The sequence below is a fragment of the Mustela putorius genome, unplaced genomic scaffold (assembly GCF_011764305.1).
Source record: "Mustela putorius furo isolate JIRA1106 unplaced genomic scaffold, ASM1176430v1.1 tig00003859_pilon_pilon_pilon, whole genome shotgun sequence".
NCBI lineage: Eukaryota > Metazoa > Chordata > Mammalia > Carnivora > Mustelidae > Mustela > Mustela putorius.
Window position 1 is genome coordinate 30,885,322 of NW_025422011.1, and position 19,359 is coordinate 30,904,680.

Below are 19,359 nucleotides of genomic sequence, written 5' to 3' on the forward strand. Positions count from 1 at the left end.
TGAAAGAAAAAAATACATGTTTGTATATTTTAGAAAGATTCTCATTCAAACTGATCAAAATAAAAGAACAAATCAAGTTTCAATTATCTGGATATGCTTATATGTCAGATTTATTGTTCTCCGACACTATCAGATAATATATAATTTAAGTAAAAATATTATTCATTAATTTATTAAATATTTATGTAGTACGATGATAGGCTTTCAGGCTATTACTGTGAGTAAAACTCAGAGACCCATCTCTGCCTTTCTAGAGCCAATAGATTAAGGTGGTTTACCAGTTTATAGTATAGGAGAGAGATGAAGGCAGTTTAGTTAAGGTCATGGAGAAGACATGGAGAGACATGGAAGGATTTGTGACATAATTACTAGTTAAAACTAAAACCAGGTCGTCATGGATTCAGCATGAGGAGGAAAGGAGAGGGAATTGTAAAAGATAACCTCTGGCTCTCTGGTTTCTGAATCAGGGTTATCCTTCACTGTGATTGGGAACGCTGAAAGAGGACCAGATTGGGGAAGGCAGACAGCAGGGGATGCTCATGAGTCTAGTTTTGCCATTTAGATCTTGGGATGCTTTTGAGTCATAAAGAGGGAGGTTGGCAGGCAGTTGGATATGCTGGTCTGGAGCTTGGAGGAGAGATCTGTCTGGAATCATCTGTCGATAGGGAGTCATTGATGATTTGGGTGTAGATGAAATTGGCATGGGCTGGAGAGAACAGAGGAAGAAGAGGAGAGAGGCGTGAATGGAATCTTGAGGAGTTACAGCATTTAATGGCCAGGTAACAAAGGATAGGTTGGCAATGGGATGGAGCTAGAGGAAATGCAGGAGCATGTGTTGTCCTAGAAGGTAAGGGAATTGCATGTTTTAAGAAAGGAGAGAAAGTTAGCAATATCAAAATCTGCTGAAAGGTTTAGTAAGATGAGGACTGAGAAATTCCATTGGATTTAACCACATTGTAATCACTGGAAACGTTATCCAGAGTTATCATGGAGATGATTTTCATGTTGAAGAGTGAGTGGGAAGTGGGATTTTTTGATTATTTATTGGGAAAGAAATGAATCTGCACTGTTATATTTTGGTTTCAGAATGCAATATCACGGATAAGGATGTTATCTGTTAAGGCTTACAGAAATAGGCTTCATGAATGAGCACAACTTTAAAATCCTGGGCCTACCCACTGAACTATTGTTGGAGACCTTGCCATGAAATTCGGGTCAGATGACAAAGAGTTTGCCATGTCTGTCAAACTACACGGGGACACAGGATCTATCAGCTCACTCATCCTGCTTACAAATGCCTGGGTAAGGATAAAGGAGCCCAGGCACGCTGGAGAATCATTACCAAATACCTAGACACTATTTGGGTTTGTGCTCCGTCAGGAGAGTGATTATACTGCTATCTGTAAATACATTCTGCCACATCAGCCTAGCCATTGGCACCTGCTGAGGCTATTTTATCTGGAATCATCCATCTGAGTACTTGTATTTTTGTGCATCTGCATTTGTTTTGGAACTAAGTATATAGAAGTTCTTTGATGACAAATTCCACAGTGCTCTAAAGAGGGACTGTGGCCCTGCTGCAAATGCAAGCTGTCCCCATCTCTGGTCTCTGGCTCTGTCGTAGGAAGCAGATTGTTGACTGTTTCCCAGCTGCTTCTTGCCACTTGCAATTTGTGCTTTCTGCAGAAATCACTCTGTTCTGAATAAGCCAGTCACCTCGCTCTAGTGAGATGGTGGTGTGTCTGTTGAATATTTTATTTACCATCTGGCTGGCAGCAAAGTGCAGAACATACATAAGGGCCAATAATGCCCCAGACCACCATATACCAATCTCAAAAGGTCGCTTGCTTCTCCTCATGCCTGGCTGACACCATCAGTCCCTCACATGGGTCCCGTGCTCTTCTTTCGAGGCTTTGAGAAGGAGGGCTCCATGCTGTGAAGCAACCAAAGGAGATTTCTGTTCTTACAACACCCTTCCATCCTGCCCGTATTGGGGTAACCTCCAGGCATTTTCCTAAAGAAGATGGACATTTCACCATCCCACTCCCTCTTCTTTCCACCTTCCCGAAGCCCACATAAGACTTTCCAGGGTAGCACCATCCACAGGTATGGGGGAATCCGTGACTCTACTTCTGCCTCTCAGTAGGAGCTCGATCAATGTGACTCCCCTTCTTCATCTTTTCCAACCAGATTCTCCCTTTCAGAAAGGAGGAATTTGGGATGCCTGGGTGCCTCAATGGGTTAAAGCCTCTGCCTTCGGCTCAGGTCATGATCCTGGGGTCCTGGGGTTGAGCCCCACATCGGGCTCTCTGCTCAGCAGGAAGCTGGCTTCCCCCTTGCACACCCCTGCCTTTCTACCTACCTGTGATATCTGTCTGTGAAATAAATAAATAAATAAATAAATAAATAAACGAAAGAAGGAATTTAGTGGCTTTCCCCCTTTGCTTGGGGAGGATATCTAGTTAGGGTTTGAAAGTGCTTCTGTTTTCAGCAATCCTCTTTGCAGGTGCAAATACATCCAAGAAGTCTCTTACTTTTGAGACTTACTTAGACAGTAATTCCTTCATTGAATATAGATACCCCTTAAGAGATACACGGAAGGGTTGTGGTATAAGAGTCCTGGACTTGGAATTAGAGACCTTCTACCATGTTTTAATGTTTGACCTTAGATGCAGTTTCCTCATCTATAAAATGGGTATAATTACAACTTATCTTATGGGGTTGCTGTGAAGATCAAGATATGTGTGAACGGAGTTCCATGGATTGGAAGTACTAGCAGTCCCTATCTACCTTAGAGATATAGGTGGTCTAACAGGACACATCACTGTTCTTTTTTTTTTTTTATAATTTTTTAAATGTTATGTTAGTCACCATACAGTACATCATTTGTTTTTGATGTAGTGTTCCATGATTCATTGTTTGCGTATAACACCTAGTGCTCCATGCAATACGTGTTCTCCTTAATACTCATTACAGGGCTAACCCAGCCCCTTACCCCCTGCCTCTGAAACCCTCAGTTTGTTTCCTGGAGCCTCTCATCGTTCATTTTCCACTCTGATCACCCACCCCCCACCCCGCCCTGGCTTCATTTTCCCCTTCCTTCTCCTAATGTCTTTCATGCTATTCCTTATGTTCCACAAATAAGTGAAATCATATGATCATTTTCTTTCTCCGTTTGACTTATTTCACTTAGCATAATCTCCTCCAGTCCCATCCATGTTGATTCAAAAGTTGGGTATTCATCCTTTCTGATGGAGGCATAATACTCCATTGTATATACGGACCATATCTTCTTTATCCATTCGTTTGTTGATGGGCATCTTGGCTCTTTCCACAGTTTGGCTATTGTGGACATTGCTGCTATGAACATTGGGGTGCATATGACTCTTCTTTTCACTACATCTGTATCTTTAGGGTAAAATCCCAGTAGTGGAATTGCTGGGTCATAAGGTAGCTCTATTTTTAACTTTTTGAGGAACCTCCACACTGTTTTCCAAAGTGACTGCACCAACTTGCATTCCCGCCAATAGTGTAAGAGGGTCCCCTTTATCCTCCTCTCCAACATTTATTGTTTCTTGTATAAGATACATCACTACTCTGTGTAGTTCTACTTGATTCTACTTTTTTTTTTTTTAAGATTTATTTATTTGAGAAAGAGAGAGAGCACAGCGGGAAGAGGGATAGACGAAAAGAGAGAACCCTGAAGCAGACTCCCTAATAAGCATAGAATCTGATGTGGGACTTGATCCCATGACCCCAAGATCATGACCTGAGCCAAAATCAAAAGTCAGCTGCTCAACTGACTGAGCCACCCAGGCACCCCTTGATTCTACTTATATACTGATACTCATCCCTTTTAGTGATGGAAACATTAAAAATATATACTTAGTCCTTGGGCTACAGAAGGGTTATGTTCCTGAATCTATGATATATTGTATGTATTATTATGGATTGGAAATGAAATGCAATGATTTATTATTTAAATAAAAGTGTTAAGTACTATTAAAACTCACATTTGTTAAATGCTTATCACAGACTGCAAAACAAGATTACAGATATTATTTCATTTAATCATCACAGCAACCCTATGAAGTAGATACTAGGTTTTATAGATGAGGAAACAGATACAAGAACTTAAGTAACTTGCCCATATTCATAGAATTAGTGAATGGCAGACCCAGAGTTCAAGCCCAAGTTTGTCTGATTACATGTGTATAACCACTATGTTCTACTGCTTTCTTAATTAACATATGTCCTGCTGAGCATTTTTTTTTTTTTTAAGAAATAAGGGGTTGAAACTTTTAGGAAATCTTTCATTATATCTCCACTAGTACACAACTTTATAAAATGTTATTTATGTAAGATGCATGAAACTAAGAAATGCCTCTGACTGTGTAAAAGAAAGAGATGGTGGTTGCTAAATTCCTACTCTCACTAAACAGTGAATGTGGTTATGTACCTTGATGATTCCTTTTATTTTCTCAATAGGGAATACAAACAACTAGCATGAGTATTTCAAGAAGTGTGTTTGTGTGTGTGTGTGTGTGTGTGTGTAGCTCAGGCCACAAAGTGGGGCAGCAACCAACGTGGAGCAGATTAGCTCAGGCCACAAAGTGGGGCAGCAACCAACGTGGAGCAGATTTCAGCACAACCAAATGAATCATTATTAATTATAAACATAATAATTTGAATTTCAGAAGTAAAAACCAAACATTATAGATGAACCTGGTAAGAGGTTGACCTCTATCCTTAATTATGGTTCTTTTCCCAAAGAAAGACTGTGGTTAACAGTTTCATGTGTATTGTATCTCAGATTTTATTGGTATATGACTCATCTAGGGATTTTTGTTAAGATGCAGATTCTGAATCAGTAGATGTGGGATGGGCCTGATAGTAAGTACATAGCTGAAGCTCATGTTACTGGCCCATGGACCATACTTAAAGTACAAGGTTATAGAGTATGTGCATTTTATTTTCATTTATATATATTCTATATCTTCTTTATCCATTTGTTGGCCACTGGGCATTGGGGCTCTTTCCATAATTTGGCTATTGTTGATAATGCTTCTATAAACATCCAGGAGCATGTATCCCTTTGAACCACTATGTTTGTATCCTTCGGGTAAATACCTAGCAGTGCAATTGCTGGATCACAGGGTTGTTCTATTTTTAACTTTTTGAGGAACTTCCATTCTGTTTTCCAGAGTGGCTGCACCAGCTTGCATTCCCGCCAACAGTGTAAGAGTGTCCCTCTTTCTCTGCATCCTCGCCAACACCTGTCATTTCCTGACTTGTTAATTTTAGTCATTCTGACAGGTGTGACTTGGTACTGGAGTTTTGGTGTGTATTTCCCTGCTGATGAGTGATGTTGGTCATCTTTCCCTGTGTCTGATAGCCATCTGTATGCTTTCTTTGGAGAAATGTTTATTCATGTCTTCTGCACATTTTTAATTTGGATTATTTCATTTTGGGGGACTGAGTTTGGTAAGTTCTTTATAGATTTTGGATACTAACCCTTTATCAGATATATCATTTGTAAATATCTTCTCCCCTTTCATAAAAGTTACCTTTTAGTTTTGTTGATTGTTTCCTTTGCTGATAAAAAGCAGAAACTTTTTATTTTGATGCAGTCCCAATAGTTTATTTTTGGTTTTGTTTCCCTTGCCTCCGGAGACATATCTAGAAAGAAGCTGATATCAGAGAGGTGACTGTGTCCTCCTCTAGGATTCTGGTGGTTTCCTGCCTCACATTTAGGTCTTTCATCCATTTTGAATCCATTTTTGTGTATGCTGTAAGAGAGGGTCCAGTTTCATTCTTCTGCATGTCGCTGTCCAGTTTTCCCAACACTTTTGTTAAAGAGACTTTTTTTCAATTGAATATTCTTTCTTCCTTTATGAAATATTAGTTGACCATAGAGTTGTGGGTTTATTTATAGGATTTTTATTCTGTTCCATTGATCTATGTGTGTGTTTTTGTGCCAGTACCATACTGTCTTGATCACTACAGCTTTGTAATATAACCTGAAGTCTGGAATTATGATGCCTTCAGCTTTGCTTTTCTTTTTCAAGATTTCTTTGGCTATTTGAGGTCTTTTGTGGTTCCATACAAATTTGGGGGTTCTTTGTTCTAGCTCTGTGATACCAAACTACATTTCAAAGGGATTGTACCAACTGATTTCACCAGCAGGATATAAGAGTACTTACTTTTCTTATATTCTCTCTAATACTTGCTAATTATCACATTAAATTTGTCAGTCTTATAGGTGAGATATGGTATCTATTTTGCATTTCCTGATTTTAACAAGTTTAAGCATCCTTTCATATATTTTTTGGATGTTTATACTTTCTCTTTAGTTAGTTACTTGCTCATATCTTTGGCCCATTTTTCCACTTGGATATTTGTGCTTATTTTATGGGTTTATATGAATTCTTTATATGTTCTGTGTACTAATCCTTAGTCCATTAAATATCTTGCAAATATTCCCTTCCAGGTCTAATGAACAAACTCCCATCTAGCAGAGCTGTCTAGTGATTGAATGCAAGTGGAACCATTCAGAAATGACATAACTACTTGTTGGGGCAGAATTGGCACCTTAATCAACTGCTGGTGGCTTTCTCTTTTATATTACTATAATATGTCAGATTAGAGCTTTTCAGACTGTATTATACTGGATCATTGATCCGCTTCCTCCACTAAACAGTGATCTCCCTGAGGGCTGGGGTGCAGATGTGAGAGTCATCTCTGCATTACCCGTACCTAACCCTGGGTCTAGCACAGTGCAGGCACTCAGAAGTATTTAAGCAGGTGAATAAGTGGACAGATGGTTAAATGGGTCTAGTTTCAGGATTCATGTCAGGATTTGCTCTGTAATTCAGCTAGGGTTTGCTTTGGGTTCTTCAATAAGGTAAAAAAAGAAGAGCTAAACATCTCTTTCTAGGACCCTTTGATCTGAGGAAAATTCCCCCTGGTGGCTGGTCTTCTCTCCTTTCTTTTACTTTTCAGATTCTTTGTTGCTCAGAGGAAGTAATAGCACTTAGAGAGCTAACTTTTACATAGTGCATTTAATGTGCTTTATAGACATGAATTCATTTAATTCTCACAATAACCATTTTCTCCCCATTTCCTCAGATGAAAAAACCGAGGCACAGACTGGTTAAGTAACTTGACCAAGATCATACAGCTAGTAAATGGCAGATGTGGACTATGAACCCAACTGTTTGGCTCCCTCGTCTGTGCTCAAGAGACAAGATATGAAGTGGGTAGGGGATGGGGAATAAAAGAAAAAGGAGACAACATATGAAAAACCCTAGACCTGACACACGTGTAGGTTCTAAACAAACATTCTTCTCTTTGTTCAGCTTTTCTCCCCTAGAAGTGTGCCTTCCCCAGCAGGGACATCTCAGCCCTGTGGCTTGGCAGAATCTAATCTTGTATGTACTGTTCCTCCACAGACTTTGTCTCTGAACTTTGCGTCCATTGCTGCTGGAAGCCCCAGCAATCTCTTTTTCCTAGGGACCTGCCAATCCCACCTGCCATCCAGCCAGATGAAGGAAGGATTGAGGCATTCTACCTTTAAGGTCCATTTCCCCCTTGTAGCCCCCAAATTCTAATTGGTATTTCTGGCCCCAAGGCTTTGCATGGTGCTGCCATCTGGTGGGTATAGATGACCACTGACATCTCTCTCTAATGAGTGGACTCCTTGCCATTGGCCAAGATTGGTCCACTGTTCCTTTCAATCCCCAGGTCATGATACCCCACTAGAATGTAATCAGCTGGTAGTTAAACTCCCATAATGATTGGTTTTTCCAGACCTTGCATTAGAGATATTCTGAATGAAGGCTTAGTAATTGGTGGGGCAGGGGTGGGTGGGTGACAGTGTTGCTATATATTGTCAAAAAGAAGTCCTACTTGGCTCCCCCTGAAATCACATGAAGAGGGCAGCTGCCTATACAATATAAAAGATGGTTTAAATCCAGGGGCTGTACCAGAAAGACCCTATCAAACATCTCCAGCCCTTTTTTTTAGATTCTTCAAGGTACTCACTTTCCTCTTACAGCAAGAGTGGAAGGAAACCTCAGGTCCAAACACTAGGCATAAGTTTAAAGAAATACATTGTCCTGGAGTCTCTGCTTAGTCTGCTCACATCCATTATCTTATTAAGTTCACAATGATTCCCTAAGGCAGGATTTATTTAAAATAAAAGTGGGGAAACACTTACGAGTTAGATAAATGACCAGAAACATCCTTCCAGTTGATGGATAATTTTTAGCAGCTTTCCAGGTTCAGAAAAGAGGTCCATATTGAGACTATGGGACTCAGATTATATACGCATGTTTGGAGTAAACTAGGCAGGGCCCAGAGCAACTGGTCATGCAGACAAAACCTCAAGGGTCAATAATTACTTCTTGGATTTAATGTAATTGAACTGAGGGCTAAAAATGTGGTCCATGTATTGTTCTTAGGAGGGCATACATGGGAGCTCTTTTCTGGCATTGTGACTCTAAAACCTTTGTGGGTAAAGTCTTTGGGTTCCCTTGTAATTCACTTGTTTATAACCAAAGAGTTGGCAGTCTTAAGTGGAAATTTGAAAGTATGGGGCAGATAGCAATCTCTGAAACCAGCTTTCCGTTTTGAACTTCCTATCAACCAATGCAGATCACTGCACTACTGATGGTGAAGGTAGCTATTATGAATAGAAAGCCAATGTGCCAGAACCCAGCTGGGCAAGATGAGCACCTTGCTGCCTATAGCTTTAATTCCTGTTGGCTTCCACCAGGGGACAGAGCGCTGATACAGGTCGGTGGAAAAACCAAATACAGTTAACCCTTGAAAAATGCGGGAGAGTGGCAGAGGTAAGGCCACTGACCCCCTGAACAGTTGAAATCCAGTTACAACTTTTGACTCCCCCCAGACTGAATTACTAATAGTCTGTCGACCAAAAGCCTATAACATAAGCAGTTCATGAACACACAGGCTGTATTATAGGCATTATGTTCTATATTCTTGCAGTAAAGTAAGCTAAGGAAAATAGAATGTTATTAAGGAAATCACAAGGAAAATACATTTGCAGTACTGTATTTTATTTATTTAAAAATATCTGCATGTATGTGGACCCACACATTGTTCAAGGGTCAACTGTATTGCTAAACAGGAGGTTGGAGTTCATGGAGTTGAGTTCTGGCCTGGAAGGCGAAGGACCGTATCCTGGGAAGAAAACTCACCTGATCCTGAACACCCACTGTGTCTTGCACTAATTAAAGCCCTTTCTGGTGCATTCTCTCATCTAATCTTTATAACCACTCTCCCAGCAAGTATCGTTTACATTTGACCTATGGGGACATTGAGCCCAAGCAATGTTTTAGAATTTATCCAAGCTCACATAACTAATAAGCGGTGGATCTGGGTTGAGAGTCCTGGAGTCTGGCTGCCCCTCCAATGAATACTTTTTGAACTGGTCATCTTGCCCCAGTGACCTTTCAGAGAGGAGAACCTGTTCTGCCTTCTTTTGTTGCATTCATCCCCTCCACAGTGACAAATTCTCTTAGAGGATAAGAACAAAAATTTAAGGTCACACAACGTACTTTGTTTTTGCCTTAAACCTTATTTTTAAAGTTGGGTTTTTTTTTTCCTTCCCGTTAAGAATGTGAAAAATGAGTATTGCCCCCTCCCTGTCTAGCCCTGGGGTGGTGCAAGAAGATCCTGGGAAGAGATGAACTTCCAGGGCTCCTCCTGGGACAGGGTGCATGACAAGAGGAAGAATTAGACCCTTGCCATTAACTGTACTCAAGGCCAGTGCTTGTAAATTCATCCAGCTGGGAGAAAGTCCAGACTCTTCATTTGGGAGCTGATTATACATCCAGAGAAGAAAGGGAGAGGCAGGTTTTATTCCCTCCTGGTTCTAGATTTCTTTACCTTTATTTTTCAGAAAAAGACGAGTGTGTGTGTGTCTTCCTCTGTCACACATATGGACACATACATACTATCCTCCTCTACTCTCTTCCAAACTCGTTTTCAGCTAAAGGTGAAGAGAAATCTTCCAGTTGGTGCCACAGCATATTTTGGGGGGTTTTGTAAGCAAAGCACTAGTCGATCAGCTCCTGGTTGATGGCCATAAAGTACCCCTTCTTTGGTTTTGTGCCCTCCCTCCTTTGTGGGGCCAGGTAGCAATCTGGCCCATTGGGGTGCTGGGGTACAAGGTGGCCATGCAGCGGGCTGCCTCCCTGACTCTTCAGACCAAGGAAATGTCCCCACAGATGGGGAAAATGATATGAATCTGTGTTTTAAAGAGTGTTTGTTTAGAGGATTTCTCTTCAGATGCTGACAAGAAGTGACTTCAGCAGAAGGGGATAATATGAATAAGTCTATTTGCTCTTATAACAAATAAAATAGTGTCAGCCATTAGAGCCCAGCCATGTCCCTTTGCTGTCAGTCACAGTTCTGTCCTCTCTAACACCAATTACAAACAGCACGCATAGGGACTTTACAGTTCACAGCATAATTCCACCCTGTGCCTCTGTGTCCCCTCCCCCCACCCTGGGGACATTGCTGTGCAGGATTTGCCCCTATGCACTGACATGAGCCTGGTCCCCATGGGTGACAACTGGGTTACAGGGCACAGTTTTGTTCTGGGAGCTGTGCAGACTTAAAAAAAAAAAAAATCTAGATGGGGCAAAATTCTTCCAGGGGTTTGGTGTTGTTAGTGGTGGTCCCAAATCTGGGAGCTTCCTGGGAGGGTTAGCTCTTTTGGCAGTTGCCAAGTCTGGAGACATTCAGGGGGCCCACAGATAGAGGGCTTGGGACAGGCAGAGGTCGAAGTGAGGCTAGGGAAGAAGTGGATGCCCACGGGGCCTGACCAAGGGCAAGGCTAGTCAGACGATCCCCCCCAAGCTTCCTTGGCCTCTGTGCTTCCCGGCAACCAGAAAGGGGGACGAGGAGTTGGCCGGTGGGACCCGGGCGAGAAGAGCCCCGCTGAGGGGCGCTGAGCCGCGCGACCCCGCGAAGACCGGAGGTGCCGGGGCAAGAGCCAGAGCTGGGACTCCCTAGAGACGGAATCTGCGGACCTCGGAGCTGAGCTTGGCGGCGCGCCCTCTCCGGGAGTCTCGGGTCTGGGGTAGCCAGCGCGGGCGCGGGTGGAGGCTCAGGCGCGTCCCTGGAGGGCGGGAGCCAGGGCGGCCAGCAGGTGGGGCCCGGAGGCCGGACTCCGCCCCCCCGCGCCCTCCTCGTTGGTCCGCGGCCGCCCAGCACCGGCCCCTCTCCCGAGCCGGAGCGCGATTGGTGGCGGCGCTTGTCGCTCGGAGGGGGCCGGGCCGCTCTGCTCCGCCGCTCTCCCTAACGCCGCCGCTGCCGCCGCCGCCGCCGCCGCCGCCGCCGCCGTCCTTCCAGCAGCGCGGGCCGGTCGGACCGCCAAGGCAACCCGCGCCTGGCGATGGGAAACGGCGCGGCCGCGGACCCAGGCTGTGGCAAAGTTTCCCAGACGCGCGTATCCGGGCGTGCGGCTGCCGGCCACCCGTGACCGCTTCCAGAAGGGCTCGGAGATTTTTAATTTGCAAAAAAAAATCCACCTCATTTCCTTTGTCAAGCTCTCTCTCCGGGTGGCCAGCGGCGGGAGCTCCAAACTTGGGCACGGCTCTCCACAGCGAGCAGCCCGGGCTGCGGAGGACTCGGGACTCAGGTGCTCCGGCGCCCAGCCTTCCGGAGCCGGCTGGGGGGTGTGCGCGCGGGGGAGTGCCGGCGCGCGGCTAGGAGAGTCCCCCGGGAGCTCTATATGGAGGAGGGAGCCCAGAATGGTGTGCACCAGGAAGACCAAAACTTTGGTGTCCACTTGCGTGATCCTGAGCGGCATGACCAACATCATATGTCTGCTCTACGTGGGCTGGGTCACCAACTACATAGCCAGCGTGTATGTGCGGGGGCAGGAGCCGGCGCCCGACAAGAAGCTGGAGGAAGACAAAGGGGACACCCTGAAGATTATTGAACGGCTGGACCACCTGGAGAATGTCATCAAGCAGCATATCCAAGGTACCGGCGCCCGGGGAAACTTGGGCTGCTCACAAGGCCTGGGAGTGCCCAGCGCGGCAGGGGGGTTCGCTGGGGCGGGTGCGCGTGGGGCCAGCGGCCGCGGGGTCCGAGGCCGCAGACGCTTCGGGGGCTGCGGGTGCGCTCTCGCCTGCGTGGGAGACCCTCTCTGTCCGCGGCGGTGCGCGCTTCTCCGGGGCACACGTGTGTGCGCGGGGCTCCACGCGCGGGTGTGTGCAGCTCACTGGAGGTGTGGGGGCGCGCTGCGCTGCGCACGTGTCCAAATGTGCTTGAGACTCCGGGCTGGTTGCTCGCCGGCTCTCGGCATCACACAGAGGTCCGGCTCAGAGTGTGTGTAGGTGAATGTTTGTGTGTGTGCAGGAGAGAGCTGGCGCGGACCGTGGAGCTTATTTGGCCCCTGTAAGGGCCCAGGGCGAGATGGCTCGCGCGGCCCCAGTCTTTGGCATTTAGAACCCACAGGCTGCGGGACAAGACGGGGCTGGGAAGATTGCGTAGACCCAGCCCCAGCCCTGCTGTGCGCCGTCCGGAGGCGGTTGGAAATGCAGGGGGAATCTCTGGCTGGGGGTGCGGTCCACCTATAGCGGTCCCCACCCCCACCACAGCCAACCGGTCCAAGACCCTCTCCAGGTGTCCACTCGGGGAAGGAGCCTGGAGCTCTGTCCACTGCGGTGACTCATCCGCCCGGGACACAGAGAACCCATCCTGGCCTGTGCCTTCCCGGCGGGCCCGGTGAAGGCCGTTCCCTCCTGTAGCTCCACTCCCAGGCCCAGGGAGCTGTTGGGGCGGAGCGGACAGACTCGCTTGGCGTGGGTCTGGAGTCTAAGGTTGCGCGAGGTGGTTGTGCTCCACCCAGACCAGGACTGGAGCCAAGGGGAGGGTGAGGTACGGGAGCTCTCCCAAGGAGACCCCTTCTGATGTGCTGTCAGAGGCAGGCAATGGAGAGCTCCCCATACCGTGGGGCACTGGTGCTGGGTGTGCACTCACGCGCGCGTCTCACACGTTCACCCTTCTCTTTTCTTCACCTCCCCGCTTCCCCTGCTCTCTCCCAGGCGTGTGAGCTACTTAAAGGCAGGGAGCCTTGTTCACCTGTAAACCTGGCAGGCCAGCCAAGCTCTGGGGCCACTACCCAGCAGACCTGGGCAAATATCTAGTTGAATGGAAACCTTTCTCCCCCAGGAGTACTCTCCTTAATTTACAGCGTGGGTGTCTGGATCTGCTTTTGCCCCCACTGCCCCATGCCAAGGTAGGGATAGCTGCTGTGTTCACAGTTGGTATGTTTCCCCACATGTCCCAGAGAAGGTTCCCGTGAGGACGGGAGAGGTGCACTTATGGCTTGTGCTTTCTAAATGATGACTTCAAACCAAGGCCAGGGCTTGGGGGCACTTTTTAGCAAAGGAGACCCCTGGCAGCTTCTCCATCATACCTGCCTCTGCCTCTCAAACTGGCACTGGACTTGGCAGAACAATTTATCTATCTGATGGCTCCTGTTGCTGCTCTTTCTTACTTTTTCCATCCCATGGTCCGGACTGACAATTAATCAGCAATTGAAGTATAGTGTTTGCCCCAGGGTGATTCAGAATGTTCCTAGGGAGACACAAAGCCGTACCTTACTTTGACGTTTCCAGTTTGCTCACAGATTTTGAGAGATTTTCATTCACACATTCTCTCTCTCTCTCTCTCTCTCTCTCTCTCTCTCTGTGTGTGTGTATTCCTGGAAAAATGGTTCTCTTGTGCTTTCCAGTCTGCTCAGGGAGGAGGAGAGCCAGGTACCACTTTGGGAAGCAGTGAGGAGACATTGTTAACCCATGAGCTCATCACAGAGTAGCCCCTATCATGTTGAATGTGGACCATGTCACATGATTTATAAGGCTCTACATGAAAGTGAGTACGGTGTTGAAGCTGAAAGGAGCCTTTGTGAGTTTCTTCCCAAGAAACCTTATAACTGTGCATTGTTCTGAACTTTAAAAGATATACCTGAAAAAATTGGGAGAAATAAGAAGCAAAGACAGAACAGGGTTCTGAAGACATGGTTGGTCCAGTTCTCTTGTATATGTGCACTGACTGTATTAGGCCTCCTATGGATATTCAGAAATGCCCAGATTCTCAAGACAGAGAGGCAGAAGCCACAACCGGTAGACCAGTGGGGAGGGGTCAGTGACTTGGGGGAGACTAGACAGGAGGCAGGTAGAGGGCAGAGATTACTTGTGTTGCGATGGTGTAGTGATGACCGGTGACAGCTGTCCCAGTGGTGCTAGAGCCATCTAGAGCTAGGATGCAGGGAATTAAGTAAATTTAGGGATTTACTTGATTTAAGTAAGAGGTCTGCAAATTTGGGACTGGCCAAGTGCAGCTCTCTGAAGGCAGAGGATGGGAAAGGACAATCAGACTCTTGTAATTAGTGATGTGAACTGTTCCTGTGTATTCGCTGTTATTTCCTCAGCCTTTTGAGCAACCCAGTTTAGTCTGCTGAGCTGGGGGAGTGGGGAAAGGATAATGATAACAACTGAAAATTATATAGCACCCATTATGTGCCAGGTACCATTCTAAGTACTTTCTGTATATGTACTAATTTAATCATCACAACCCTATGAGATGGGTAATATTAACTCTATTTTACAGGTGGGGAGGTTATATGATTTGTCTCGGGTCACATCACCGGTACGTGGCAGTTTGGGCATTGAAACCCAGCTTATGTGGCTTCTCTGGAGTGTGTGTTCTTCACCACATCCTATACTGTCTCCTTAGAGGGCCAGCAGAGCACAGGGGGAGCAGTGCTCCCCTGGAGTTACTTGATGATGGGAGTGGGTGTCAGAATGAGAGACCTTGGAGGATGGCCAAGGAATGTTGAAGTCCTAGCCTTCCCACTTCGAGACTCTTCCGTAGATAAACTCAGGAAGCTCTAGGTTTTGTTTTATCTCATGTTAAGAGGCAGAGGTTACATTTACTAAAGAAGTGTCCATAGAGTACCCAGGACAGTTCCCGGCACGTCGTACAGAGCAGGTGTTGGATGGATGAATGCTTGGGAGAGTAATACACAGTGTGGGTGCCCAGTGCACCAGCTAGTTGTTAATGAAAGCGTCTCCATTCTCGAAGGAATATGTTTTGCTTTGGAGCCTTGCTCAGGCTCCTCTTTGCTTTGGAAGGGAAGTTGTCCCGGAAACTGCAAATGTCACAAAATGTTGAGCAGAATGTTCCATAGGACTTGCAATTAGAAGAGGCTTTGGAGCATCACCCTAGAGGTCTGTTCTAGTCATGACTGAAAAGTTTATTTTCCTCTTGGGGGTTGCAGTGATATTTCATTTTAATTTGTTTTCTGATTGAATGATTTAATTAGATGGTGTTTGGGAATCTCTTGGGAATGTAAATTGCAGTTTTGAGAATTTTTTTTTTTAAACCAAATCTACGGTAAACGAGAGGGTGTATAGCTCCAGATTTCAAAAATAGCATCTTGTTGGATTAGAGACACGAAACCCGTGTTAGTACAGGTTTGCTCTTGGGAGGAGAAGGATGGATGGCTGGAGGTGGTGAGGTGGTTGAGGCAGAGGGTGTGCTGAAGGAGGCCTATGTGTCGGCGAGACTGACGGGGGACGGCAGTGTTGGTGCAATTCTTATTTTGGAAGTCCAGTAGAACCTAAAACAGTTTTCTCCTTTTCTTGATTAGTACCTTTTTGAATCTGTAAAGAACGTGCCAATATTGAAGAAAATGCTTAAAGATGTATAAAATTGCCTCTCATGCAGTCTGACCCAACTGTTTTGCATTTTGGAACATTCCCTTCGAACTTTGCCCATTTGCCTCCATATTAAAAAACAAGAGTAGAGTCATGGTTTGCCTCTGATTTTATATTCTGCTTTTTTTCAGCTTGCTTCTTGTTACAAGCCTTTTGTTCCTGTTTGCTACATAGTTTATTGATTCAGTCTTTATTTATTGGAGACCTAATAAGTACCAGGTAGCACACCAGGGAGGTGATGTTGGATATAGGGGTGAATCAAGACACTCCTGGACCCTGTCATGCAGACTTGTTTTTAAAGGACAACAGAATGCCTTTTATTCAATACAATTGGGGTTTAAGTTAGTTAATGGAAAAACCCGGCAAAGAGGAGAATGAAACAAAATATTGCACACGTGTATTAAATTTTTTTTATATTGTTTTTTAATGTGCTGTACATTCACTTGCCAACCTTTTGATGTTAAGGCCAAGGCTTTGTCTTTGGGCTGGGTGGGCCAGCTGCCTTTCTGATCTTCCTCTTCCTTGCATAAACCACGCCCACAATGTCCTGCTTACAGAGACTGATTCCTCGTTCTGTTTTCTTTAAAATTCGCTAAGAACTTAAAGATGCTTATGAAGCAATCTCCATGTTAGTAGCCTAAATCTTTATGACTTTTGTCTTGTCCTTTGCAGTGATTTTGCTCATATGCAGTCAGACTGCTATGTAAGTGACTAGCTTTACAAAGTCTTTCCAAAGCAGTGAAATTAATTTTCTTCGAAACAACAACTCTCATTTTCTTAGCAGTCATATTCCATTGGTTTATAGAATATGTAATTAAATTATGCTGTTACAGTGACAAGTACCAAAAGTATAAACACATTTGGGAACAAACTCAGGGGACTGTTGGTACGCATACAACTCAATTGTTAGCTGGAGATGTGAGTCGGGGTGCAGTAGGAGAGAAAAGCTGCTGCAGAAGGACAAATGCATCTCAGGGCTTGTTTTCTAGAAGGGGGATTGAAGGTATGCTTCCTCTGGAGAGGTAACTAAGTGGATGGTTTTTAAAGAGAACTTATACTATATTTTTAATGACTGCCTAATATTCCATCATCAATTATTGATTTAGCCACTTCCCCATTATTGAACATTGGCTTTTCTACTATAATTAACGCAGAAATAAACATCTTCACCTTGCTTTTCTTCTTTTGAACTATTTTTAAGTATCTGTTTCTAGAAGTGGGATTACTACTGACTCAAAGAGTATGGACATTTTGATGAAAGATTGTTTTCAAAATCTTTCCACGTGGCCACCAGCAAGGTATTACTGTACCAGTTTCACGGAGCCTGTCCAGCCTTGGGTGTTACTGTTAAACTTATTCTGGGCAAATGTAATCACTGGCAAGTGTTCTTTTCATCGGTACTCCTTTGATTACTGTACAGTTAGTATCCTCCCCCACCTGTGTTGGTTTTTGCCGTGTATTTATGTCTTCTGCCAGTTTTTCTCTTGGGATATCAGTGTTTGTGTATTATATATATATATATTTTATTTATATAGATCACTAAATATATATATGTGCACATACATATATATATAATATATATATATGTATACTGCCTGTATTCTATATTATATACATAGTTTTTGCTTTACATGGATGACTTAGGGCAGTGTTTTTCGCACTCTGGCCCCAGGAGCCCCAGGCTTCTAGAAGGTTGGATCTGGGACCTGAGAAATAAAAGGGTCAAGTGAAGGCTCCTGGACCCCTTCTGCACGCAGTGTATCTCCTTGCAGCTAGTGTATCTCCTCCTTCATCTGTCTTATATTTGGTATTCTATAAAATATTTTTTAAAAGGCTCTGCTTCTTTTCTAAAAAAAGGTTGAAAATCACTTTTTTGGGAAAAAAAGAAAGATCAGACTGTTACATTTTTGTGAGGGATGATGGTAGCATAAAGAATTCAAGAGAGTAAACAAATCTAAAAGGAAATTGAATTCCTGGGTAGTGTTCTTATAATATCTATTTACCCTTCTGAATACCATGATTAATAATGTATTACATTATATGACTAATTTCCAAGTCCATTATCTTACTTCACTGAGTCAAGATCATCCCAACAATGGGCGAAATGGATTATTAACTGCTTTTCGTTTCCTAAAAGTTTGTTAGGCATATTATGTGCATCTTAATGTGCATTAGGTCAGTAAAAACAGGTTGCTCACTGTGATTACAAAGCATACGTGGTCCCTAAAAGTCAGAAAATGTCCTAGATCTGGGTGTTGGGAGCTAACTTTTTTTTTGCCCCTGTAGCTTTTGGATGTCACCGAGAATTGGGTGGTGTCCTTCTCATCTGATCCCTGGCTTGGCAGGATTGTGAAGAGGAGAATACGATGTTTGCTGAATGTTTGGAGTTCATTTGAGGAAAGGGTGTCATTTAAACAGTAAAGCTATTTGTCCTTTGGAATGAACTGTGGCATGTGAAATTATATTAGTAACAGTGATTGATATTTTGAGAGAGTGCAAAAGCAGGATTTAGAAGTTGAGTTCAATTACCTTTATTAATAGCCCCAGACCACATCTTTGTGGAGTAGGAAAACCTTGCCAAAGAATACAACTTTTTCCCATGGCCAGAGACTTTTCATTTTTATCCAAAAGTATGTAGGCTGTAAAGTAAATGCATTCCACATTCTTTCCCACTCACTTGACATAAATTGTTATTTGCCCTTGATAAGTAGGTTGATGTAGAATCTCAAGGAGAATTCGGAATGAAATGTTGTTGAGCCACAGTCTGGTTCTCTGGTTTGTGAAGGCCTTGTAGGTCAGCTTCGGTCACTTGGGTTAGGCGGGTCTATATTTTTCCAAAGGTATTCATGGGATTCAGATCCATGTACAAGGTTGCTGGACCATCTTCATTACCATCCTGTAGAAGTTCACTTCACTTAATTTGGACAGCTGAATGGGCTATTGCCTGGATTGGGGGGCTGGAGGGTCTCTTTCAGATATTTGTCCTTTTTCATTGCTTGGGCTCTATCCAAGAGTCTGGGACAGATGGCTGCCCCATGGAGAAGCATATAGGAAGGCAATTTAGCTGGAGGTGATGTCACACAGAAGGTTCTTTGGGGAAGCACCAGGCTGAATGCGTGGTGAATGTAGCCAGAAGGGAGCAAGATGGGATTTTGGGAGAAAGAGGATTATGCCTGAAGACGGAGGGGCAGAAGTCCATAAATGTGACATGGGCAACTGCAGGAGAGAGCAAGGAATGGAGTGGGTTAGCTCTGCTCCTTATGATCCAGATGAAATGAATGCTGGCCTTGAATGCTGGTCTCTCTAGGGCCAAAGGTTCTTGAACTAGGTAGCGATTGGATTATTCCATGGAGCCTACGATCATCAACTTATCAAATCTCGCTCTGCCTTTGGGGTCAGAGTCAGCTCCACTCCACACTGCAGTGTGTGAGCACAGAAGTGCTTGCGGTTTTCCCTTTCCTCACAAGCATGCCTCCACATGCAGGGTGCATGCCCCGGGGCGGGGTGAGGATGAAGCATGTCCCGACACAGGGCATTCGTTCTCACTCTGTCTCTTTCTCTCCCACTCCACAAAGCATATTAGTATGCAAGACAA

General features: G+C 44.6%; 1 protein-coding gene across 2 annotated transcripts in view; it reads left to right on the forward strand.

Annotated features, from left to right (window-relative positions):
* Positions 1-11,297: 11,297 nt before the first annotated feature.
* The window catches only part of GALNT18 (polypeptide N-acetylgalactosaminyltransferase 18), a 350,253-nt gene continuing 342,191 nt past the window's right edge, over positions 11,298-19,359 (forward strand). Inside the window, exon 1 of one of the 2 annotated variants that reach the window (XM_004751990.3) lies at positions 11,298-12,018. In XM_004751990.3, the coding sequence (XP_004752047.1) occupies positions 11,784-12,018 (235 nt within the window). In that variant the 5' untranslated portion in view covers positions 11,298-11,783. The remainder of the gene's footprint in view (positions 12,019-19,359) is intronic. The other variant, XM_013055819.2, reaches the window with a different exon arrangement.